Genomic DNA, 26,766 nt, shown 5'->3' with positions numbered 1-26,766 from the left:
GTAAAATAGTTTATTTGATGTGTTTTATGTTATTTGTTCAATGACCTGGAAAGGAACTACAATTAGTTGATAAGAGGAGGGCTACTCACTTGTGGATCTAAATTCCTAATGGATTGTGAAAAATTTCTCTACTAGAGTTTCAGATTTGATATAGCATTTTTCAGGAAGTGGGCGTGTGTCCTCTGGAGTCCTCTACTGGGGCTGATAGGAGAAGCATTATGGTCCACTGCTGCTCGAAGGAATGCAGGGCTGGTGGAAACTGGAGCTTAGATAGGTTTCAGTATCCCTTGGAGTCTACTGTTGGGGCTGCTGGGAGTAGTATACAGATTAGCCTTCTAGTGTTCTCCTGCTGGAAAGAATAAGGAGGAGGTTATGGAAGCTGGAGCCTAGAGGGGTTGCAGTGTTCTCTGGAATCCTCCACTCAAATTGCTGAGAAAAAGTACATTGAGTGGCAACATAAATAGGGAAAAATCCATGAGTCCAATAATAATAGTAATAATAAAATCCAATAATGTCTCTTGGCAGTGTAGTCTTGATTTTGATTGAGCTAGAAACAAAAATGTGCAGGAGGAAACTGTTAGACTAGAAAAAGATAGGCACTCACACGCATACATATTATCCAGGTTGGGAGATCAAGTACACACCTATTTTATAAAGTCACATAGTTACATATGTGTCTTTTTAAAATTGCCCCACAAAAGCAGCCATTGTCAGGAGCTGTTGTCAATGTATATATGCAGCACATGTGAGCGCACATAAATCCTGACAATATCGATGGTCCACCCATTGGAACCTCCAAGCAGATGCTTCCTCCCCTGTCCTCCATCTTGATGACTCCAATCCCAGTCCTTCTCTTGTTTTCTTGTAATATTCCCAAGCACAGCCCTACTGTTGGTGAGTGCCTGTGCTTCCAGCCTTGCCCTCCAAGTGATGATTTAATCTGCAACCCCTTTCTCCTCTCCATAATATCTCTACGCCCTACCGCTTTCCTGCCTCCACCACTTCCCCTCTCATCCTTCTCTGTTTCCCTTTATCCATTCTAGCTCTCACATTTCATATATAGCCAGAGAAAGAAAGAATATAAATATATTCTTAAGAAATTGTTTTTCTCAAAGTGTAATGTCCTCCATATTGTTTTAGACTGTCTTTACATATGCATGTTGAAATTTCTTTCTTATGTATTTCAGGCTTTAGCCAAAGAGTTACAGTGTGATATGTCTGCAATTAGATTGCAAATCAAGCAAGCCAGGAAAATTAAAGAAGACAACAAAGGTCTTTCCAAAGAGTGTGTTCACAAGGCTCAGTCTTTGGCAGCATCCATCCTCAACATTTCAAAAACTGATCTAGAGGAAATATTGGACACGCAAGATGAAGAGGTAAGAAAACTGAATTTGAGAATTTAATTACTTTTGCTGTGTGGTGGCATGCTGAGGGCTAAGGTCTGACTCAGCTCATCTCATCTCAGTCCTGTGTCCATTCCTAACAGAATGGGGAAACTACTCCTAAGTCTTTAGAGATATGACTGGCAGTCACACCAAAGAAATGTTCTTCTGGAAGTAGTGTTGTAAAAATGTAAACTTTATTTAAAAATCAACTTAAGGTATAACAAACTGCCGCAAAATATGTCTCTTGAGAGATGAATCCATATATGCATGTCTGTACATGCTAAACATATTCTCTCTGGATCCCCTTTGGTCTTCTCCACCTCTAGATTCTCCTAGTGAATGGTTCTAAAGCAGAGGTTCTTATTCTTAACCCAGTTTTTGGGACACACTTAACCAGTCAGTTTTTCAGGATATCCACAATGAATATATATGAGATAGATTTGCATGTACTACCTCTATTGTATTCAAATCTATCTCATGCATATTAATTTGTAGGTATCCTGAAAACCTGACTGGTGCCCTCCCCCCACCCCAGGTTTTCCCACACCACTAGTTATCTTATCTCTGCTGCTCACAAGTCTTAGAGAAAGAGAGATCTCCATGCTGCTCCTGCTCTACTACATCTTGTTTTCAAAATAGGATCAGCCAGTCTGAGACCTATGCCAGGCATTGGTCTTTGGGTCATCCGGCACCATTTTGAAAACTAGTAGCGGTGGTGTAGGAGTGACAGGGAGATCTCTCCTACCTGAAGACCTACAGGGTGACACAGATTGAGTAGGCAGTGGGCTGAGGGAGCCTGGGATATGAGTTCCTGAGCCTGGAGGGGGCATGGATGCTTGCAAAGGTCTGTGGAATGCCTCAGAAGATCACACAAGATGGCACAATGGAGGAAATTAAACCAAAAAATAAGGAAAAACTTGTTTTTCCTTCATTTTAGTTCAAAACCTAGAAAAAATGTATAGGAAATGTCATTGATATTTTCCTATTTTACTTCATATAATAGTGCATCCTTAATCTCAGGGAGCTATTATACAGTACATTTTCTATTCCCCAATCTTAGGATAAAAGACACATCCCAAATACAGTTTTAGCAACTTTTTCTCATCAGCGCTATTTCATAAATCAAAAGAAAACTATCTCAAGGCTCTTTTCTTTGTTATTGTTGTATCTTCTGGCAGCTTAGATTTGCAAGAAGTCATTTCTTCAGTTACTGTGAGTACTGGGTTATCTCAGTCTCAAACTCTTCCTATTCCTGTCCAGGTTGTGGCTGTTTATAAGACTTTAAGGGGCCCTTTTATGAAACAGCTTACTGCTCACTAAAAGGGAAGTACAGCTGGACTACCGCAGCAGGCTGGCAGTAGTTCCCACCTCCAGCGTGCACCATTTCTGGCACTGTAAAAATATGTAGTGCCAGTTAGTACCCAGAGGTAATCGGTAATTCTCCTCAGACACCTCCAAAGTGGCGTGTCCTCCCCCTTTGGTCATGTGGCAGGGAGAAGATCTTTATACAACCCAGGAAGGCATCCGGTGAAATCACTAGGTTCAGCTCCAGCCACGGCAATGCCTGACTCCCACCAAGATGTTCAATAACAGCCCAGGTAATCCCATTAGACTTTCTTGCTATATAAATTATCATTATATTAAAAATGTTTGTTTATATTGCCCTATTTCCTGTACAAGTATTGAGCTTGTTTAATTTTTAAAGATAATGAATAATTTTTTTTTTTAATAAAATTACTCAGCACATAGAGAAACATGGTTTACTGGAACAGACTCAACATGTGTTCAGCCAAGGGAAATCTTGCCTCACCAATTTTCTTCGTTTCTTTGAAGGCATGCATAAACATGTGGATAAAGATGAGTCTTTTGATATAATGTATCTAGATTTTCAGAAAGCTTTTGTCAAACTCCTTTATGAGAGACTCCTGAGAAAAATAAAAAGCCATGGGATAGGAGGTAATATTCTCTTGTGGATTGGGAACTGGCTAAAAGATAGAAAACAGGGATTAGGGTTAAATGGACATTTTTCAATGGAGGAAGGTGGAGTCCCCCAGGGATCTGTCTGGGACTGGTGTTATTTAACATATTTATAAATTAACTGGGAATGGGAATGACGAGTAAGGTGATTAAATTTGCAGATGATACAAAACTGTTTAAACGAAATTTAATGTGGACAAATGCAAAATGATGCATATTGAGAAGAATAATCAAAATTTATAGTTACTTGATGCTAGGTTCCACTTTAGGAGGAGTCACCACTTAAGAAAAAGATCTAGGTGTCATTGAGGACAGTATGCTAAAATCTTCTGCTTAGTGTATGGTGGTGGCCAAAAGATCAAAAAGAATGCTAGGAATTATTAGGAAAGGGATAGAAAATAAAACAAAGAATATTGTAATGCCTTTGTATTGTTCCATGGTACAATATCACCTTGAGTATTGTGTGCAATTCTAGTTGCCATATCTCAAAAAGATATGGCAGAATTAGAAAAGGTTCAAAGAAAGGCAACCAAAATGATCAAGGGAATGGAGCTCCTCTCATATGAGGAAAAGCTTAAGAGGTTAAGGCTTTTCAGCTTGGAAAAGAGATGGCTGAGGGGAAGCATGATAGAGGTCTACAAAATCTTGAGTGGAGTAGTTTAGGTAAATGTGAATCAATTATTTGCTCTTTCGAAAAGTATAAAGACTAGGGGACATCCATGAAGTTACATGATGATAGAAATATGTGCTGATACTCAAAGCTTGAATTTTAGTTGCCAGTGGACTCAAAAGATGTTAATAATGGTGAGAGAATGGAGCCTTGGGGAACTCCACAAGGAAGATAATATGCTTAGGATACTGAATTATGTAGATTAGGGGTTCTTAACCTCTGGTGCCAGTGCTCCCAAGGGGTGCAGAAAGAGGTCAAACATGCTATGAAGATGGGTCTTGAAATCTGAGGCAATTTATTGAAACTTTCTAGACAAAATGAAAGCAGTTATTACTAATCAGTTATTGGCCACATAACTGTGCACTACTGTAATTTTGGAAACATGTTAGCAATTAGCACCGTTATTGGCTAATAGCAACATATGTAGCTATCAGTATTCACTAGTGGACACGTGATTTAGAAAGCGGGTGCGAGGATTTCATTGATTAGTTAAAAGGTGCAGGAACCAAAAGAGGTTAAGAACCTCTGGTTTAGATGAAATGGAAAAGATTGATGATGTAAACCAATTCAGAACAGTCCCTAAAATCCCTATGGCTCAAAGTTTTTCCAACAGAAGATTATGATTAACAAGATCAAAAGCAGCAGTTAAATCCATTGAAACTACCATAACAGCATTCCCTTTATCAAACAAACTGTGAAGTTTGCTGATCAATGTGGGGAGAACTGTCTCGCTGCTATATTCTAATCTCAAACCTGCGTGTCTTAGATGTAGAAAATTACCTTCATTAATATGTGTACTAGTTGGAATACACATTTTCGAAAACCTTGGATAAATGCCCTAAATTTGATTCAAGGCCTATAGTTTTTTGGTGATGTTAGGATCCAAAGAGGTTTTTTTTCAATAATAGTTGAACAGTAGCCTGCTTCCAAGCCTCCGGAAAGGCTCCTTTCAAAAGACTGCAATTGATGATAGAATAATAGCAAACCAAGCTTTGGAATGCTGAGCCACTGTGAAGGAAAATGATCTATCAGGGATATTATCTTTTTTACATATGATATTAGTTTATCCAACAAAAGCATTGAGACCAGATTAAATTTAGAGCATGATATAGTTAGAGGACCATCCAGCTCCTGTTGAGAAAGACTGTAACAACAGAGAGGAAAGTGAGCTTGCAGTTACAGAGGTGGGCTGTTGTGGTGACTGAGATAAAGGTGTCCTAGCAGAAAAAGAACTGTACTTAGTTCCTGAAAAAAATTATCCTCAAGTGAAGAAAATGTGGGTAATCTAGGGGTGGAAAAAGCTGTACAACCAGGAGGAAGACATTTGACAAGAATGACATCCTCTCCCTCCTGGAGCCAAGTTTCTGCAAAACAAAAAAGAAACATTTTAGAGTCAGTAATGAGATCATGAACTGCAGTTGTCTTTGACTGTGGAGAATGACTTTCAACATGGAGACCTCCATTGCCTGAGTAGTAGGAGCAGGATAAGAACTAGTAAGATGGCAGGATTGAAAGACAGCTGTACAAAGGATGCGATTCCTCACTTTTGTTAAAGCTGGTTTTAGGGCCCTTAAAAAAAGGGACAGTGGATCCAGTGAACAAGAATAAACATCATGAGGATCAAAATCCCAAGGATCAAAATCCCAAAATTAAGATTATTGCACCTTAAAAATCAAGTTAGAAGATTCCTTTAAGTTTCCCAGGAGTCGCCCAAAGGAGCTCACTCAAGGAGCACATCCTGCTTCTTATGTGCTCTCCTTCAGCACTTGCCCATGGCTGTTGCTTATGAATGATGCCTTGCCAATATCACTACTACTACTATAAATCACTTCTATAGCGCTACCGGTCGTACGCAGCGCTTTACAATTGAACATGAAGAAAGACAGTCACTGCTCAAAAGAGCTTACAATCTAAATCAGGACAAACAGACAGGATCAATAAGGATAAGGGAAGGACAGACAGAAGGACACAAGGATAAGATAAAAGTGACAAGTCAGGAGTCGAAAGCAGCATCAAACAGGTAGGACTTTAGCCCGGATTTGAAGGCAGGCTGTTGCTTATGAATGATGCCTTGCCAATATCACCTCTGCGTCATTTCTGTTATTCACGTGCAATTTATGGTTGCAGAGTATGGAGAGCAGAGATCACAACACAGAGGCCACACCTATTATAAATGACAATCAAAACGAAATCTTGACAGAAGAAGCAAATAAAACACGGTGAGAGTACAGATAGAACAGATAAAGGCAGATTTTATATAGGACTTCTAGCTCACAAAAAGGACTTTCAAAATATTCTGGGTATTTCACAAAAGGCTCCCTGAACATGGAGCATTTTGTAAATTACATGTAAAAACGTGCAGAAGTGCAGCACATCTAGTGGGAATAACAAATTTAGATGCAAACAAACCCTTAACATTTGTAAGTGCCAGATTTTGTAAAGGTACACAAACAAGAGGAGCCAGTTTTAAACCTCCAATTTTTTGAACACTAGAGAGATAAGCATAATTGCCTTTTCAGTTACTCCTTGAAACCCCAGGTCCAAACAAACAGTTAGTTTATGCTTTTGAGTGTTTCAGAGAAAATGTAAAATACAAACTGGGAATTTATGAAATACATGTGTTCTCCTTGTAAAATGAGAAGTACACATGTAGGACTAGATTCTATATATCACGTCAAAAAAATCAGTACCAAAACAAAATATCGAATATGCCGAGCATCCATCCGCGCAACTAAATTTAGTGCAAGCAGTTATGTCAAGTAAAATTTGGTGTAAATGCCAGTGTCTAAATTATATGCAGACCAGGTGTATTCTATAACAACCACATAGATTTTAGAAACGCCCATGACCCACCCATTCCATGCCCCCCTTTTCAACTATGTGACTTAGAATTTAAATGCATCACATTTTAGAATACGCTTAGACAGTTCTGCGTGTAAATTCTAATTAATGCCAATTAGTGTCAATAATTGCTTAAGTAGCAATTATCGGCACTGATTTTATTTATTTATTTATTTATTTATTTCAGATCATTTATGCCCCGCCTTTGGCCGCAGTTTTGCAGCCCCAAAGTGGCTTACAATGAACTAATTAAAATAAATACATAACAGTTACATTTCAGTAGTTAGGGCGGGAGAACAAGGTAAGAAGGGAAAGCTTAGGGAGGCAAAGATGAACGGCAGAAGATTGGCTTCTTAACTAATTAAGCTGCACACGCAAATCCAGAATACGACTGGATTTGCACACACAATTTAAGTTGTGCTATATAGAATCTGAGGATAATTTCATAGTCACCCGGAGCACATCCTTTTAAACTCTATGTATGCTGTGGACGTACATTCGTATGTGAGTAGCAGCTTTTCTAAAATTGCCATTTATAAATGCCATCTAGCTCTTCTAAAATGACATCCATAATGGTTCTAATTAAGAGAGCATTTTCTTCATATTTACATATGGGTAGACACAGAAAAAAAAGTTAGATTTTGAATCTGACTTTGTTTAACAGCAAAATTTAATCAAATTTGGGTAATTTTGTATAACTGACTGCCAAAATGTGCTACTTAGTTACTTTTTCTACTGTGCAAAAGTGACATCAGTGTGCTGTCAGCACTACCTGGTGAACAGAAAAAACAGGGAACCGACACATTTTACTTCATAGCATGAGTTTCTGTCCACCTATTTAAATTAATGTTTCAGAAACATGCAGAAATATATTGAAAACAAGGCAATAACAATCCACTTTATTACACACTGATGCTGTTTTCACACACTACCTCAATAGAAATAGAATAAAATAAAACATAGAAAAGAAAATAAGATGATACCTTTTTTCTTGGACTAACTTAATACATTTTTGATTAGCTTTCGAAGGTAGCCCTTTGTCAGATCAGAAATAAGCAAATTTTGATAAGTAACAGCATATATAAGTGGAATATGTTCCACTTACATATGCTGTTACTTATGAAAATTTGCTTATTTATGATCTGACGAAGAAGGGATACCTTCAAAAGCCAATCAAAAACTGTATTTAGTCCAATAAAAAAGGTATCATCTTATTTTCTTTTCCATGTTTTATTTTATTTTATTCTATTTCTATTGAGTACCTTTAAAAGTGGACTAACAGCTACCACCACATCTCTCACACACTACCTAAAATTCAAGATTCAAAAAGTTAAATGAAACATAATAGTTGTCCAGTGTATATTTAACAAAATGTTATGTGACCTTTTTCAGTTCATAACAGACATGGAGTTACTCCTGCAAAGTAAATGATAAAGTTAATTTAAGTACAGAAATTATTCAAAATGTCCTGCCCAACCAGCCACACAAACGTGAAGACATGCGTGGCTGTATGCCATTGTCTTACTACAGGCTCGATCACATGTTGATCAAGTTCTTTCCATGCAGTCACAACCCTTCTGACATTCTGTTGTACCAGTTTCATCAATCTTTTTCTGAAGCTTATTTGAGACCCCCAGTGTTCAACTGTTGGTTGGAAATTCAGCAGTAAGTCATAAGCTATTTTTGGACATAGAATGACATGCTTTTTGGATAAATTTTTGTTTCTCCGTGTCTTTCAGGTTGGGTTTAGAAGTAATCATAGTACTGAATCATTGCTAAAATTCTGAGTCATGGTTCTCAATCATTGTTACAGTTTGACATATCTGGAGCATTTGATACAGTAGATCACTCTATTTTACTTATTAAACTTATGGATCTAGGTATTTCTGGTACAGTCTATACTTAATTTCAAGAATTTTTGGCTAATTGTAACTATTTTGTGTTGAAAATGAGGTTAAATCTAAGACTTGGACTTCTATCTGTGGTGTACCAAAAGGTTCACTCCTTTCTCCTATACTGTTCAACGTTATTATGAGTTCATTGAGTTCAGTAACTCTTCCATCTGGACCTCATTTATTGTCATATGCTGATGACATTTTGCATATGACATTTTTAGCTGGCTTCCAGTGCAGAAGAGTCTAGTTTAGACGTATTCTGTGATTTCTTCTCGTATAGTTGCTACTAAGGGTTGAGCTATTAAGCATATGTTAAAGCTGAATGCTGATAAAATGAAAATTTTGTGGTTTAGTAATTCTTTACATACAATTCCATCCGTAGTTTTATTAGAGCTATTACAGTCAATACCAGTTGTTCAAACATCAAGATTTTGGGGTATTCTTTTTGATTATTTGCTGTCCTTTGAACCTCAAATAATTTAATGATAAAGGTATTTTTTAAATGGAAATCCGTTAAGATTGATATTGTCTTATTTTTATGAAGAGCATTTTGCACTTTTAGTGCAATCTTTTATATTCTCACATTTTGATTACTGTAACTCAGTTTATATAGGGTTACCGAAGAAACAAGTGGATAGACAGCAACTACTTCAAAATACAGCTGCTAAAATGATTTTTTTCGTAGTAAAAAATACGATAGGGTTACCCCTTTATTAATCAACTTACATTGATTACTTGTTAATGTGAGAATTATTTATAAGGTTTCTTATCTTCTATTTAAATGATTGCATGGTTTGGCACCTATATATTTGTATGATTTGTTTTTTTGTTCCTTTTACATAAGTATATAAGTAATTCCATACTGGGAAAAGACCAAAGGCCCATCAAGCCCAGCATCCTGTCCCCGACAGCGGCCAATCCTGGTCAAGGGCACCTGGCAGCTTCCCAAACGTACAAACATTCTATACATGTTATTCCCGAACTTGTGGATTTTTCCCAAGTCCATTTAGTAGCGGTCTATGGACTTGTCCTTTAGGAAACCGTCCAAACCCTTTTTAAACTCTGCCAAGCTAAACGCCTTCACCACGTTCTCCGGCAACGAATTCCAGAGTTTAATTACGCGTTGGGTGAAGAAAATTTTTCTCCTATTTGTTTTAAATGTACTACACTGTAGTTTCATCGCATGCCCCCTAGTCCTAGTATTTTTGGAAAGCGTGAACAGACGCTTCACATCCACCTGTTCTACTCCACTCATTATTTTATATACCTCTATCATGTCTCCCCTCAGCCGTCTCTCTTCTCCAAGCTGAAAAGCCCTAGCTTCCTTAGTCTTTCTTCATAGGGAAGTCGTCCCATCCCCGCTATCATTTTCGTCTCCCTTCGCTGCACCTTTTCCAATTCCACTATATCTTTCTTGAGATGCGGCGACCAGAATTGGACACAATACTCAAGGTGTGGTCGCACCATGCAACGATACAACGGCATTATAACATCCTCACACCTGTTCTCTATACCTTTCCTAATAATACCCAACATTCTATTTGCTTTCCTAGCCGCAGCAGCAAACTGAGCAGAAGGTTTCAGTGTATTATCAATAGCGACACCCATTTAAATTTAAGAATAATAATATTCTTCTGTATCCTCTGGTACAACACTAAGGGCCCTGTTTACTAAGGTGTGCTAGTGTTTTTAGTGCGTGCTAAAAATTAGCACGTGCTTACCTTGTAGATGCCCGTAGGAATATTATGGGCATCTATACAGTTAGCTCGTGCTAAAAATGCTAATGACCTCTAGCATGGCTTAGTAAACAGGACCCTTATTATCTAAAAGAAATTATGATAGATCTTATTCTTATTTAGCAGCTTTTCACTGGAATTAATTGCCGCAGGATTTAAGAGTTGAAAAATCTATATTTTATTTCATGAAAATCTTAAAACATTTTTGTTTAATGAACATTTAATTGTCCAATCTGTTTAGATATAGGTTAATTACTCTGTTAAATGAGTTACTTTGTTAAATGATGGTTTAAATAATTAATGTAATTGATGTAATTGGTCAATGTTTGTATTGCTAATATTTGATGTATTGATTTTATTTCTGTACACTGCTTTGAACCTACAAGGGATTTGGCAGTTAACAAATGCCAGATTAGATTAGATGTATAGTTTGTGGCAAAAACTTGATAACAGCTCTTATCTTCTTCAGGAAACCCCATTTTCACAGTTAGGGGGTTGTTTACTAAAGCTTAGCTCGAGTTATCTGTAGCAGGGCCCAAAGGAATAAAATGAGCTCTGCTGCAGATAACTCGAGCTAAGCTTTAGTAAACATGGGGGTTAGTGTATACAAAGACATTACACTGACATCACTTTTGCATGGTAGAAAATATAAGTAAGCAGCGTATTCTGGCAGTCAGTTATGCAAAATGTTTGGTACAGATTATGCAAATTTGCTTAAACTACTATATTAAACAACAAAGTTAGATGACCATTTAGGGGTTCCCTTTTTATCCAATCCCTGTGTATGAATGTATTATGACCAGCACTGTGGAGTAGGAGCTCAAAAAAGGAGAAGGATAAAAATAAGCTGCTTAGAAACTTCAGTGAACCCCAGAATCCTAGAAGGAATGGTAAAAAAAACCCCCAAAACATAAATACAGGCTTACCTGGAATGTTTGAATTCCCGCACAGGGAACAGCATTGCTTTAATGTGGGTAAGTGCCTTAGGGGATGTTCAAAGACAAGGCCAGAACAGAAGCAGCTCTGGGAAGAGGACAGAGAATTCTGAGAGCTGTGGTGCTATGCCCAGGTGTCCAGCAGGTGAAGGGAATGACTCATTAGCTCAGGGCTGGCACAACCCGGTAAGCATGGCATGGAGGTGCTGACCTCTAGGGAGGGAGTGCCCAAAATCACCCCAAGCCAGGCTTACCGAGTTGCACCAGATTACTCTCCTTTCCCACTAACTCATCCCTGTGCAGTCGGACATCTCTCCCTCCTTTTCTCCCTGCATCTAGCGTCTTTCTCTCTCCGCCTGCCTCTGCCACCTGACAATCAGCACCTTTCAGTGTCTCTCCCTTTTCTTGTTTTCTGCCAGCAGTCAAAGCTACCTCTGCATTGCAGCAAAGGTAGTGAAAGCAATGTAAATAGGCTGATTCAACGGCCCCGGAGGCCTTCTCTCAGCTGTGTACTGTCCTTGAGAAAACAGGAAGTTGCTTCAAAGAGGGCAGGAAATGACTGAGGGAAAGCCTCCGGGGTTGCCAAAGCAGCCTGCTTACATTGTTGCCACTGCCCTTGCCACCACGCAGAGGAAGCTTTGACTGCCAACAGGAGAGAAGAAAATAGAGAGAGAGAAAAAGATGCTAATGGAAAGAGGAGGGGGGGAACAAGGAGAGAGGGGTAGTTGCTGACATTGAGGGGGGCAAAGGAGAGTGGTAGGTGTTGGCATCGAGGGGGAACAAGGAGGGAAGAGAGTGGGGTGAGGAAGAAAGAGGGAGACATTGGACCCACAGAAGAAAGGAGAAAAATGCTGGATGTGTGTGTGGGGGGGGGGGGGGTTAGTGGAGGGAAGGGAGGAAGAGAGACACACTGGACCACAGAAGGAGGAAAGGAAAGAGATACTGGACCCAGTGGAGAGAAAAGAGAGAGAGAGACCAGATGAGGAGAGGGGGAAGTGGGGAGAGAGAGGGAGGGAGGGATGGGGAGAGAGAAAAGGAGATGCTGGACTGCTGGGAGGGAACAGAGCAGAAGCTGACTGGGACTTGGTGTTTGAGTTGGAGGGTGCTGGGGGAGAGACAGAGTGGGAATTTTGAGAGGATAATGAGAACCCGGTAATTGGTAGGTATGAATAGGGGTGTGTTGATCGGTTGGGAGAATAAGTGAGGGTGTGAAATTGAGGTAAGAGAAAGGGCATGAACTGTGGGGAATGGGTGAGATAGTGTGAATAACCTGGAAGAATAGAGAAAGAGAATGAGAGGCATTGAAAATGGATGGGGGTAGTGCAGATGGATATGAGAGAAAGGGGGGTGGGTTGAATTAGGGTAGAAATGAGGTTAAACCAATGGTAAAAGGCAATAAGAGATGGGGTAGAGGGTATGAGACTGAAGAATGGCCTGAAGGCAAAGAGAAGGAAAGAGAAGCGGGGATAGAGCTGAGGCTGGTGAAGGCTGAGAGACAGTGGAGGGTAGGTGAGGCTTGAGAAGGTGAGTACAGAGGATGGAAGTGGGGGACAAGGGAGTAGGCGAGAGATGGGACAAGGGAGTAGGCGAGAGATGGGAGGGGAGAGGATAGGAGACTGGGGAAGGAGAGAGACAGAGGGGGCAATCGGGGTCCTGGAGAGAGGATGAGAGGGAGATGGAAAGATTTAGTAGGTATTTGAAAGGTGAAAAGAAGGAGATAAGGACTAGAGTGTGAGAGAAAGAGAGAATGAGGATAAAATCAAATGGGTATATATAAAAGCAGAGAAGAGAAAAGTTGAAAAAAGAATTATTTTAAAAATTTATTAGTGCCAGATAGATGTAGAGAAGGAAAGGAATGAGAGAGAAGAAACAGAAAGGCAAACCTGTAAAATAATTTAGAAGACTGACATATGGAACATGTAGAAGAGACTGGAACCAGCCCAATTAGTAAAATAAAATGGCCAGACAACAAAGGTAGAAAAAGAAAAATATTTAATTCTTTTTAAGGATCAGGATATATCTGCTTTGGAAAATGCACATCTTCTTATTTTTTTTTTTTTTTTTATTTTGCAGTGTACAAGAGAAAATACATTTCTGTTTCTTTTTTTTTTTTTTTTTTTTTACCAGTATTTTCAGAGTCTGGCTTTCTTGGGAGGAGGATGTCTCCATTTCAGGTTTTGTCTACATGATTTTTGCAACCCCCCCCCCCCCACCCCTATTTTGTATCAGTTGAGGGTCTCTTCATGCTTTGCACATGTAAGTGAAGGATTCATATTTCAATTTTATTTAATCCAGTCAAATTCTGGATTTGCATGTGCAATTTATTTAAGTCAATCAACGCCAATGATTGCCACTTAACAAGCAATTATTGACACTAATTGGCATTAATTTAAACACACAGCTCGCTAATTGTATTCTGTAAAGTGGTACCCATAAATTCAAAAGTATGCTGCCAAAGAGGGGGCGTGACCATGGGCATTCCAAAAATTTACATTCTCCACACCTAACTTAGGTGCCAGTATTTACATCAAGTTTTACTAGGCATAAATGGACGCGCCTAGAGTTAGGAGCAGGCATGGCTGCTAGGCATATTCTATAAACTGACTAGGAGTATTCTATAAACTGTTCATAAATCTAGGCACAGTTTACAGAATATGCCTAAGCAGAAATATTTTTGGCGTTTCAGGTACCATATATAGAATCTAGTCCTTAGTGCCTAATTTTAGACATGAGGATTTACACTAAGTAAATCCTGGTATAAATCCTCTCATCTAAATTAGGCGTGGATCCCCTTTATTCTATAACAGTGCACACCATCGGTGCTGCATTCAAAAAAACGAAAGCTAAGTGCAAACTTGTTAATGATTATTGCGTTTGCTGCTGAGAGGATCTATTTTCTAAAAAGAAGTAAATTCTAGCAATCTTTAAGAATTACATAAAACACAAACAATTCGGTCTGGAGTTTTTCTGCCCCATGATAGAAATCAAACGCTTTTTACAATTAAGTCTTGACAACATAACAGCGTTTAAAACCTCTGGCAAGTTGCCATTGGTTTCTGAGGCCTGTTTTACAATCCCTGGTTGTCTAGGGTTGTAGTCAGGGCAGACGTGATCCCCAGTCACTCTTGCCCATGCAACTCTGCTCTCAAAATGGCTGCCATAACCTCTAGTGGCAATCTTGCCAGACTGCTGCAAGAGATCACAGCAGACATTTTGAAAGTAGGGCTGACGTGGGCAAGAGCGACTGGACATCACTCCTGCCCTGAATATACCACTAGACCACCAGGGATTGTAAGGTAGTCCGAGGGGGGCTACTCTTTACATTCTATTTTTTTGTGTAATGTGTTTGCAAGTAGTGCTGCTATGATCCTGCATAGTAGTTTATATGGTAAATAGAGTTCTCCAAATAAATGCTTTTGATACAAAAGTTTAGCAGGAATTTAGGTCTGTAAATTTGGGATGATAAGCTCCTTAGGAATTAGCCTCTCTGTGGATATGACATCAGCTGTCACACCAAATGTGGCACAGTCAGCCATTGTAAAAGCACTGTGGCTTTTAGTTTCAGTTTTCATTAGCTGAGTTCCATGTGACAATCTGCAGTGGGCCTCATTGGTTCATATTCACACAACCAATCTTTAGATTCAACTTCGGCCAAAACCAGGCGATAAGTTTCAGTTCAAGTTTGTTGGCCTCTAGGGAATAACTCCATTGTTGAGGAATATGAAATTTGTGATATGGAACTGGAGGTGCACGGTTTATATTGAGATTCTGTCCAATCCTATGGAAAATCCAGACTTCACTCCCACACAGAATTTGTTGAATGATGCTATCAGTTATGATGGTGTTTTTACCTGGTAACCCAAACCATCTGAAGGGGGAGGGTTTATGCATAGAAGGCTCAGATTTCTTATATTTCTAATTTAAAAGTGTGTATGTAAGTGGGGAGATTGTATGTGGAGGTGTTGATTTGCTTGCCCTGCTGTTGCCGTTCCAAATATTTCTGTCTAGAGATCTACTGCCATACCTCCACTCCAGGCTCACCGGGAGCTGGCTTTTAGCAGCATCCAAAGCACTAATATGGACCAGGGCCGTCGAGAGACACAGCTGGGCCCAGGGCAAGACTGCCTCCCCTGTCTGGGCTGCCGCCATAGCGCCGCCCCCTCCCTCCGCACTCACCCCCCCAAACACTCGCGCCACCCCCTCACATTCGGGCCACCGCTCTCTTACCTTCTGTGTCTGACTTCTCCTGCTCTCGTGTGCTGGGACCCAGATGATTGCATTAACGTGATATCCCGGGTCACAGGGTATTGTGTTAATGCAATCATCCGGGTCCTGGCTGGCATGCAGGAGAGAGACAGACCCGGAAAAATCTTGCTGGCATTGAGCCCATCCTTGAATGGAATTTCCCTACCCCCCCCCCCCCCCAGCCAGCCCTGATATGAGCAGGAGAGCCTTCTAGCCCACTTGCTCACAACTTGCGAATACCCTGCTGATCCCACCTCTTGACAATGGGAATTATGCATCAGAGGGGGCAGGACCAGCATAACCTTTGAAAGCTGCAAGCATATGAGCTAGAAGGCTGTCCTGCACAATTTGGTGTTTTGATTGCTGCTACAAGCTGAGGGGCCTGGAGGCACAGCAGTGGTAGGCAGCAGGGGCAATCACAATGGCAACAGCAGATGGGAGAGAGGTAAAGAGGTTTGAGGGGAACATGCTGAGTGGGTGGGAAGGAGTAAAGAAAGTAAAGGAAATGTTGGACTGAGGTGAAAGGAGAGAGAGTGAGTGTTGCTGAATGGGTGGTTGGGAGGCAGGGGAAAGAAGGGGCAATCCTGGGGAGGGAAGATAAGAGAAAAATAGGAGATGCTGTACTGATGGGGAGTAGGTGCCGATTTATAGGTTGCAGGGAGGCACCAGAAACTTTAGTACCACCCTGCACTGGCTGCCCCAGCAGCTGAGAAGAGGGCTGTGGCTGAAAACCCCTTTTACAAGAGCCATTATCAGAGGGAGGAAGTAAGCCAATAAGCGATGCTGGACAGTCCTCTACTTTAGAAATAGATGTTGGACCTCTACAGGAAAAGGGAGAGGATAGAAAAGGGTAGACAATTAAGGTTGGAGTTTTTGTCTGGCAACATGCTTCTGTGATTAAAGAGGGAAGCCACTTAGCCATCTGTCTCCTCTTCAATCTGTTCAAAATTCTGCTGCACGACTAATATTCCGCCAGTGTCATTATGCTCATATTAGCCCTCACCTCAAGTCACTTCACTGGCTCCATATCCGTTTCCACATACAGTTCAATCTCCTCTTATTGACTTTTAAGTGCATTCACTCTGCAGCTCCTCAGTACCTCGCCACTCTCATCTCTCCTTACACTCCTCCCTTGGAACTCCGTTCACTGGGTAAATGTCTCTTATCTGCACCCTTCTCCTCCACCGCTAACTCCAGACTCCATTCCTTTTATCTTGCTGCACCATATCCTGGAATAGACTTCCTGAGCCGGTACGTCAAGCTCCATCTCTGGCCGTCTTCAAATCTAAGTTAAAAGCCCACCTTTTTGATGCTGCTTTTAACTCCTAACCCTTATTCACTTGTTCAGAACCCTTATTTTATCATCCTCACTTTAATTTAATTTTAATTTAATTTTTATTACATTTGTACCCCGCGCTTTCCCACTCATGGCAGGCTCAATGCGGCTTACATGGGGCAATGGAGGGTTAAGTGACTTGCCCAGAGTCACAAGGAGCTGCCTGTGCCTGAAGTCGGAATCGAACTCAGTTCCTCAGTTCCCCAGGACCAAAGTCCACCACCCTAACCACTAGGCCACTCCTCCACTCCTATTCCCTTATCTCTTGTTTGTCCTGTTTGTCTGTCCTAATTAGATTGTAAGCTCTGTCGAGCAGGAACTGTCTCTTCATGTTCAAGTGTACAGCGCTGCGTACGTCTAGTAGCGCTATAGAAATGATAAGTAGTAGTAGTAGAAGCCCCTGAGAGAGAGGTGAGGGGGGGACGGGCAAGAAGGGTAGGTGTGTCTGATTTCCCTGGTGTTCCAGAAGGTTGATGATTTAAAAATCAAATTTGGTAATTTATTAAACACAGCAATAAACAAATTCAATGTAATGCAACAATATTCAAATTACCAGAGTGAGAGAAGCTTTAATTCATTATTTAGGATGTGGATACACAAACAAGAAGCAGTTTGCCAGGTGAAACCTACTTCTAATCAGGGGCGTAGCTAGGTGTGGCCACGGGGGCATGGGCCCCCACAGATTTAGCCCTGGCCCCCTCTACTTGCGACCCTCCCCCACTGCTGCTGCTGCCAGGTACCTTTGCTGGCAGGGGTCCCCAACCCCCGCCAGCTGAAGTCCTCTTCAGCGCTGGCCTCCAGCGTGTTCGCTGACCTGTTTCTGTGAGTCTTGACTCCTGACGTCCTGCACATGCAGGACGTCAGGACTCACTGAAACAGATCAGCGAACACGCTGAAGAGGACTTCGGCTGGCGGGGGTTTGGGACCCCCGCCAGCAAAGGTACCTGGCAACAGGGGAGGGGCGGTGGAGGTGGGGGGGGGGGTCGAAAGTTGCGGGTGAAGGGCGGCAGAGCCAGGGGAACTAAAATGTCCCCCTCACCTCTTTCTGTGGACCCCCCTCCCGCTGAGGTCTGGCTACGCCCCTGCTTCTAATGAGTACAGGTTTCTCTCTGCGTTATATACTTTAATAATAATATGTTCCCCATTCGGGCTGGACCCCAGGCCATCTGCAAGGCTCAGGGGTTTGGCAAGACCTTACTTCCTTATTTTATCTTCAACAAAGGGGTTGTGGTCTGTAGTCTACAAATGCAGACTTTTCTGCCTGCTATGCTGTTTCTGGCCCTACCCCTTATCTACTTATATTATCCTATATATTTGCTTCAACGTATTTCTGTGATACTGATTTGTTAGTTAATTAGCCTTATCCTGGTGTTAGTTTCTTTACAATGATATTCTGTATTCTATTGTTAGTTTCATTACACTTGTGTTATTATTTAATTCTGTTTCATCAAGGTTTAGGTATTACTTGCAAGTCCCCTGCTAGCTGGGTAAGGGAACTTGACTTAAACCTAACGTTCTGTCTCAAGGCTCCAGTAGAAATCACTGCAACCCCTGGGCAGTCCAGCAGAACCAGTTAGTAGACAGCAAAAGTACCGAGGAGTGCAGCTGCAACCTAGAGAGAAGGCCCATGTGGAAAAGGGGTGAGAAAAGGAAGAGACCTGATAAACAGAGTTAATGCTAGAGGTACACCTGGGCATTATGGTGTTGGAAGCAGGAATGGTAAAAGGCTGATATTCCTGTGCATGTGTTTGATAAGGAGAACAGGAGTAGAGTAACACAGGATATTACTGTATATGTTTTGGGTTGAAACAGGAAGGCAGTAGGTAGAATTTGGGCCTTTAACATGGTTTGTAATCCTAGGAATGGTTTGGATCAGAAGAGACTGCCCTGTCTATTAGCGAGTAGCAGTGGTTGCACAGACTGAGTGGGGGACAGGAATAAAGAATAGCTTGTACTTTGGTAACATGCCTGTACTTAACTGTGGGAGAATTAAGGAAGTGCACAGAAGACATGTAATATATCTCTGGAATTTTAAGGAAAGATATGTGAGAAATGTGTAATATTTTCTTTGCTCTTAAAAAGGAAAAACACAGGAGATATGTGTAACTGTTTCTTGATGTGGGCAGCCTAAATAAAAGGTCTGTTCCTTCCACTTATGAAATCTCAGGTGTGAAGTTATTGGGTGTGCTTTAAGGCAGCAGCCCAGTTAAAAGGGTAGGACAGGCAGTCTCTTAGGATAGCCCAGAGAGGGACAGACTGATGATACTGAGATGCCAGGATTGAAAAAGGACTGTGCTGGAATAGCAATAAGGCTGAGGTAGTGAGGTTAAGCGGTGTCTCCAGGGTAATTAAATCTCGCAGACCCAAAGAGGAGGAAATGCCCCGGTCAACATTGCACACACAACTACAGTGGTGGTGCACAACAGGTCACAGTATATATATCTACTATAATAAAACTCACCCTCAACGTTCTGAGGACACTGACTTCAGTTCCTTCAGGTTCGAAGGTTCGTGGTGATGAAGCCACCGGGCCCCGCCCTCGCATCAAACGTCATGACATTGAGGGCGGAGCAAACGTTGAGGGCGAGTTTTATTACTGTACCTGTGCTCCACCCTTGCGTCAAAACGCGATGACGTCGAGGGCGGCCCAGGAAAATCGCCACCCACACAGAGCTACGACAATGCTAACAGCGGCGGCACACGAACCAGCTACAACCGCGACGAGCAACTGGGCGGCCCAGGAAAATCGCTACTGTTCTCCGAATGTGAGTACCCCCCCCCCCCCCCAAAAAAAAAGCTAGCGCCCGTTTCATTGCTCTGAGAAACGGGCCTTCTTTCCTAGTGTGTATATATAAAACATTTTGACGAATATAATAGTTGGCAATACCATCAACGGAAATTGTAAAACACATTCTCCGAGGACAAGCAGGCTGCTTGTTCTCACTGATGGGTGACGTCCACGGCAGCCCCTCCAATCGGAAACTTCACTAGCAAAGTCCTTTGCTAGCCCTCGCGCGCCCGCGCGCACCGCGCATGCGCGGCCGTCTTCCCGCCCGAAACCGGCTCGAGCCGGCCAGTCTTCTTTTGTCCGCACTCGGTACGGTCGTGTTTTCGCCGTGTCGAGCCCCGGAAAGTCGACCTCGCGCGTCCAATTTATTTTGAGCGTGTTTTTTTCCTTCGGGAAAGTTTTCTCTTAGTCGGGAAGTGCTCCGGAAACCCCCCGCCGGGTTTCGTGTAAATCCTCCCCGTACTTCCAGCTTTTTGCCCCGGTAAGTTTTCTTTCGTCGTCGGGGTAGGCCTCTTTTCGGCCTCGGTCGAGATTTTTCTCCCTCTAAATTTTGGTGCTTCAAATTTCGCCATTTCGGCTTTTGATTTCGCCGGCGTGATTTTTCCGCCCATGACATCGAAGCCTTCCAGCGGCTTCAAGAAGTGCACCCAGTGCGCCCGGGTTATCTCGCTCACTGATCGACACTCGTCGTGTCTTCAGTGTCTGGGGGCCGAGCACCGCCCTCAGAACTGCAGTCTGTGTTCCCTGCTTCAAAGGCGGACTCAGGTAGCGAGACTAGCCCAGTGGAACGTGTTGTTCTCGGGCTCTTCGTCGGCATCGGCACCGGGATCTTCGAGTGCATCGACGTCGTCAGCGTCCAGACCATCTTCCTCGGCCGCCCCTGCATCGAGTGCATCGAGGCATCGGGCCTCTGCATGGGCGCCGAGACATCGGATAGCTGCATCGACGTCGGTGGTACCAGGACCTCGTCTGCTGATGTCGTCGGACGGTGGTGCATCAGGTGGAGTGCAGGTGAGGGCTGTCCATTCCCCTGCTGGTGGCGGTGAGCCCTCGGGTGGGTCTCCGCCTACCCTGAGGGCTCCTGCGGTACAGCCCCCCCCGAGATCGACCTTCTTCAGTCTCGGCCCCGAGGAAGCGACGGATGGATTCGACGTCCTCCTCGTCGGTGCCGGGGAGCTCCGGTGACATGCTTCGGAAGAAATCGAAGAAGCATCGACACCGGTCTCCTCCCCGTGTCGGCACCGAGAGCTCTGGGTCGCCGAGGGATTCGGCACCCAGCAGGCATCGGCACCGAGAGGACCGCTCACCCTCTGTTCAGGAGGTGTCGATGCGCTCCGCTCTGGACAGCCCGGAACAGCCTCCACGCCCGGAACAGGTACTGATGTCGACGCCTGCATCGACCTCTCAGCCTTTCTCTGCAGCCACTCTAAACGAGAGCCTCCGGGCCGTTCTCCCAGAGATTCTGGGAGAGCTGTTGCGCCCTACCCCTCCGGTACCGGCGGTGCTTGCGCCTCCGGTACCGTCGAGCGTGGCGCCGGCTGGCCCATCGCCCAGGTTGAGGTCCCCGACGTCGGTACCGCGTGCGGTGCCGACCGCGGCCACCTCCCAGGAAGGCTCCCCGACCACGTCGGCGGAGGGAGCTTCGCCGATGCGGGCAAGGGAGTCTACCTCTCGACGCCCCCATCGTGGACGGGGTTCCACGGAGTCGAGCAGGGCGAGGTTGCAGACACAGGTCCGGGAACTTGTGTCTGACACCGAGGGTGAGGCCTCGTGGGAGGAAGAGGAAGATCCCAGATATTTCTCTGACGAGGAGTCTGAGGGTCTTCCGTCTGATCCCACTCCCTCTCCTGAGAGACAGCTTTCTCCTCCCGAGAGTCTGTCTTTCGCTTCCTTTGTCCGGGAGATGTCTACGGCCATCCCCTTCCCGGTGGTTGTGGAGGACGAGCCCAGGGCTGAAATGTTTGAGCTCCTGGACTATCCTTCTCCACCTAAGGAAGCGTCCACTGTTCCCTTGCACCATGTCCTGAAGAAGACATTGCTTGTGAACTGGACCAAGCCATTAACTAATCCCCACATTCCCAAGAAGATCGAGTCCCAGTACCGGATCCATGGGGACCCAGAGCTGATGCGCACTCAGTTGCCTCATGACTCTGGAGTTGTGGATTTGGCCCTAAAGAAGGCTAAGAGTTCTAGGGAACATGCTTCGGCGCCCCCGGGCAAGGACGCTAGAACCTTAGACTCCTTTGGGAGGAAGGCCTACCATTCCTCTATGCTCGTGTCCAAGATCCAGTCCTACCAGCTCTACACGAGCATACACATGCGGAACAATGTGCGGCAGTTGGCGGGCTTGGTTGATGCTCTTCCCCCTGAGCAAGCCAAGCCTTTTCAGGAGGTGGTCAGGCAGCTGAAGGCGTGCAGAAAATTCCTGGCCAGAGGAGTTTATGACACTTTTGATGTTGCGTCCAGGGCCGCTGCTCAAGGTGTGGTGATGCGCAGGCTCTCATGGCTGCGTGCCGCCGACCTGGAGAATAGACTCCAGCAGCGGATTGCGGACTCGCCTTGCCGTGCGGATAACATTTTTGGCGAAAAAGTCGAACGGGTGGTAGAGTCTCTCCACCAGCGGGACACCGCATTTGACAAGTTCGCCCGCCGGCAGCCTTCAGCTTCTACCTCTACAGGTAGACGATTTTTTCGGGGGAAGGAAGACTGTTCCCTATACTTCTGGCAAGCGTAGGTACAATCCTCCTTCCCGACAGCCTGCGGCCCAGGCTAAGCCCCAGCGCGCTCGCTCTCGTCAGCAGCGTGCGACTCAGCAAGGCCCCGCGGCTCCCCAGCAAAAGCAAGGGGCGAGCTTTTGACTGGCTCCAGCAGAGCATAGCCGACATCCAAGTGTCAGTGCCGGGCGACCTGCCTGTCGGAGGGAGGTTGAAAGCTTTTCACCAAAGGTGGCCTCTCATAACCTCCGATCAGTGGGTTCTCCAAATAGTCCGGCAAGGATACACCCTCAATTTGGCCTCAAAACCTCCAAATTGTCCTCCGGGAGCTCAGTCCTACAGCTTCCAGCACAAGCAGGTACTTGCAGAGGAACTCTCCGCCCTTCTCAGCGCCAATGCGGTCGAGCCCGTGCCATCCGGGCAAGAAGGGCTGGGATTCTATTCCAGGTACTTCCTTGTGGAAAAGAAAACAGGGGGGATGCGTCCCATCCTAGACCTAAGGGCCCTGAACAAATGTCTCGTAAAAGAAAAGTTCAGGATGCTTTCCCTGGGCACCCTTCTCCCCATGATTCAGCAAAACGATTGGCTATACTCTCTGGACTTGAAGGATGCCTACACACACATCCCGATACTGCCAGCTCACAGACAGTATCTGCGATTTCAGCTGGGCACACGCCACTTCCAGTACTGTGTGCTACCCTTTGGGCTCGCCTCCGCGCCCAGGGTGTTCACAAAGTGCCTAGCTGTGGTAGCAGCGGCGCTTCGCAGGCTGGGGGTGCACGTGTTCCCATATCTCGACGATTGGCTGGTGAAGAACACATCCGAGGCAGGAGCCCTGCAGTCCATGCAGATGACTATTCGCCTCCTGGAGCTACTGGGGTTTGTGATAAATTACCCAAAGTCCCATCTTCTCCCAGTGCAGAAACTCGAATTCATCGGAGCCCTGCTGGATTCTCGGACGGCTCGCGCCTATCTCCCAGAGGCGAGGGCCAACAACTTGTTGTCCCTCGTCTCGCGGGTGCGAGCGTCCCAGCAGATCACAGCTCGGCAGATGTTGAGATTGTTGGGCCACATGGCCTCCACAGTTCATGTGACTCCCATGGCCCGCCTTCACATGAGATCTGCTCAATGGACCCTAGCCTCCCAGTGGTATCAGGCCGCCGGGGGACTAGAGGACGTGATCCACCTGTCCACGAGTTTTCTCGAATCCCTGTATTGGTGGACGATTTGCTCCAATTTGACTCTGGGACGTCCCTTCCAAATTCCTCAGCCACAAAAAGTGCTGACCACGGATGCGTCTCTCCTGGGATGGGGAGCTCATGTCGATGGGCTTCACACCCAAGGAAGGTGGTCCCTCCAAGAAAGCGATCTACAGATCAATCTTCTGGAGTTGCGAGCGATCTGGAACGCTCTGAAGGCTTTCAGAGATCGGCTGTCCCACCAAATTATCCAAATTCAGACAGACAATCAGGTTGCCATGTACTATGTCAACAAGCAGGGGGGCACCGGATCTCGCCCCCTGTGTCAGGAAGCCGTCAGCATGTGGCTCTGGGCTCGCCGTCAAGGCATGGTGCTCCAAGCCACATATCTGGCAGGCGTAAACAACAGTCTGGCCGACAGGTTGAGCAGGATTATGCAACCTCACGAGTGGTCGCTCAATCCCAGTGTGGTGCGACAGATCTTCCAGGCGTGGGGCACCCCCCTGGTGGATCTCTTCACATCTCAAGTGAACCACAAGGTCCCTCAGTTCTGTTCCAGGCTTCAGGCCCACGGCAGACTGGCGTCGGATGCCTTCCTCCTGGATTGGGAGGAGGGACTGCTGTATGCTTATCCTCCCATCCCTCTGGTGGGGAAGACTTTGTTGAAACTCAAGCAAGACCGAGGCACCATGATTCTGATCGCTCCTTTTTGGCCGCGTCAGATCTGGTTCCCTCTTCTTCTGGAGTTATCCTCCGAAGAACCGTGGAGATTGGAGTGTTTTCCGACCCTCATCACGCAGGACGAAGGGGCCCTTCTGCATCCCAACCTCCAGTCTCTGGCTCTCACGGCCTGGATGTTGAGGGCGTAGATTTTGCCTCTTTGGGTCTGCCAGAGGGTGTCTCCCGTATCTTGCTTGCTTCCAGGAAAGACTCCACCAAGAGAAGTTACTTCTTTCATTGGAGGAGGTTTGCCGTCTGGTGTGACAGCAAGGCCCTAGATCCTCGCTCTTGTCCTACACAGACCCTGCTTGAATACCTTCTGCACTTGTCTGAGTCTGGTCTTAAGACCAACTCCGTAAGGGTTCACCTTAGTGCAATCAGTGCATACCATTACCAAGTGGAAGGTAAGCCGATCTCAGGACAGCCTTTAGTTGTTCGCTTCATGAGAGGTTTGCTTTTGTCAAAGCCCCCTGTCAAGCCTCCTACAGTGTCATGGGATCTCAATGTCGTTCTCACCCAGCTGATGAAACCTCCTTTTGAGCCACTGAATTCCTGCCATCCGAAGTACTTGACCTGGAAGGTCATTTTCTTGGTGGCAGTTACTTCGGCTCGTAGAGTCAGTGAGCTTCAGGCCCTGGTAGCCCAGGCCCCTTACACCAAATTTCATCACAACAGAGTAGTCCTCCGCACTCACCCTAAGTTTCTGCCAAAGGTCGTGTCGGAGTTCCATCTGAACCAGTCAATTGTCTTGCCAACATTCTTTCCCCGTCCTCATTCCTGCCCTGCTGAACGTCAGCTGCACACATTGGACTGCAAGAGAGCATTGGCCTTCTACCTGGAGCGGACACAGCCCACCAGACAGTCCGCCCAATTGTTTGTTTCTTTTGACCCCAATAGGAGGGGAGTGGCTGTAGGGAAACGCACCATATCCAATTGGCTAGCAGATTGCATTTCCTTCACTTACGCCCAGGCGGGGCTGGCTCTTGAGGGTCATGTCACGGCTCATAATGTTAGAGCCATGGCTGCGTCGGTAGCCCACTTGAAGTCAGCCTCCATTGAAGAAATTTGCAAAGCTGCGACGTGGTCATCTGTCCACACATTCACATCTCATTACTGCCTGCAGCAGGATACCCGACGCGACAGTCGGTTCGGGCAGTCAGTTCTTCAGAACCTGTTTGGGCTCTAGGATCCAACTCCACCCCCCGAGGGCCCTGTTTGTTCTGTTCCAGGCTGCACTCTCAGTTAGTTGGTAAATTTTTTAGGTCAATCTCAGTTATGTCCTCGCCGTTGCGAGGCCCAATTGACCATGGTTGTTGTTTTGAGTGAGCCTGGGGGCTAGGGATACCCCATCAGTGAGAACAAGCAGCCTGCTTGTCCTCGGAGAAAGCGAATGCTACATACCTGTAGAAGGTATTCTCCGAGGACAGCAGGCTGATTGTTCTCACAAACCCGCCCGCCTCCCCTTTGGAGTTGTGTCTTCCCTTGAAGTGTATTGTCTTGCTACATACTGGACTGGCCGGCTCGAGCCGGTTTCGGGCGGGAAGACGGCCGCGCATGCGCGGTGCGCGCGGGCGCGCGAGGGCTAGCAAAGGACTTTGCTAGTGAAGTTTCCGATTGGAGGGGCTGCCGTGGACGTCACCCATCAGTGAGAACAATCAGCCTGCTGTCCTCGGAGAATACCTTCTACAGGTATGTAGCATTCGCTTTACATAGTAACATAGTAGATGACGGCAGAAAAAGACCTGCACGGTCCATCCAGTCTGCCCAACAAGATAACTCATATGTGCTACTTTTTGTGTATACCCTACTTTGATTTGTACCTGTGCTCTTCAGGGCACAGACCGTATAAGTCTGGCCAGCACTATCCCTGCCTCCCAACCACCAGCCCCGGCACAGACCGTTTTATTTAACTCATAAAAATGGGGGCTCCTCAATGCTGTTTTGGTTTTAGAAGATAATTTTATTCTTGCCCACATGGGCCACAAGTCCACAAAAAAGAACACATAAAAGCACACCCAAGTCAAAGTAACTAGAGAGATTGTGGTATAAACTTATGTACGCTAGTAACTAGTAATGAACGAGCATGCTGTCACTGTGAAAATTATGTTTAATCATTTTTATTATCAACAAATGCTTCATAATACATCACAAGCGTGAAATAAAACTTACAAACCATATCAGCCATGTTGAATTTTACATTTAACAAATAGCATTACAACCCCAAACCCTAAACAGAGTAACTCCCCCCCCCCTCTCCCCTTATTCCCCCCCCCTTGTGAGTCATTCAAATGTTCAAAATATAACTTCTCGCTCTTGAGGGCATAG

General features: G+C 44.9%; 1 protein-coding gene across 2 annotated transcripts in view; it reads left to right on the top strand.

Annotated features, from left to right (window-relative positions):
- CNTLN (centlein) overlaps positions 1 to 26,766 on the top strand; it is a 535,970-nt gene that overhangs the window by 480,016 nt on the left and 29,188 nt on the right. For both annotated transcript variants that reach the window (XM_030194226.1, XM_030194227.1), the window contains one exon: positions 1,188 to 1,376. In XM_030194226.1, the coding sequence (XP_030050086.1) occupies positions 1,188 to 1,376 (189 nt within the window). The remainder of the gene's footprint in view (positions 1 to 1,187; positions 1,377 to 26,766) is intronic.

Source organism: Microcaecilia unicolor, chromosome 2, assembly GCF_901765095.1.
Source record: "Microcaecilia unicolor chromosome 2, aMicUni1.1, whole genome shotgun sequence".
NCBI classification, from domain to species: domain Eukaryota; kingdom Metazoa; phylum Chordata; class Amphibia; order Gymnophiona; family Siphonopidae; genus Microcaecilia; species Microcaecilia unicolor.
The sequence above is the reverse complement of the archived record's forward strand: the minus strand, read 5'-3'. Positions and strand labels throughout refer to the sequence as shown.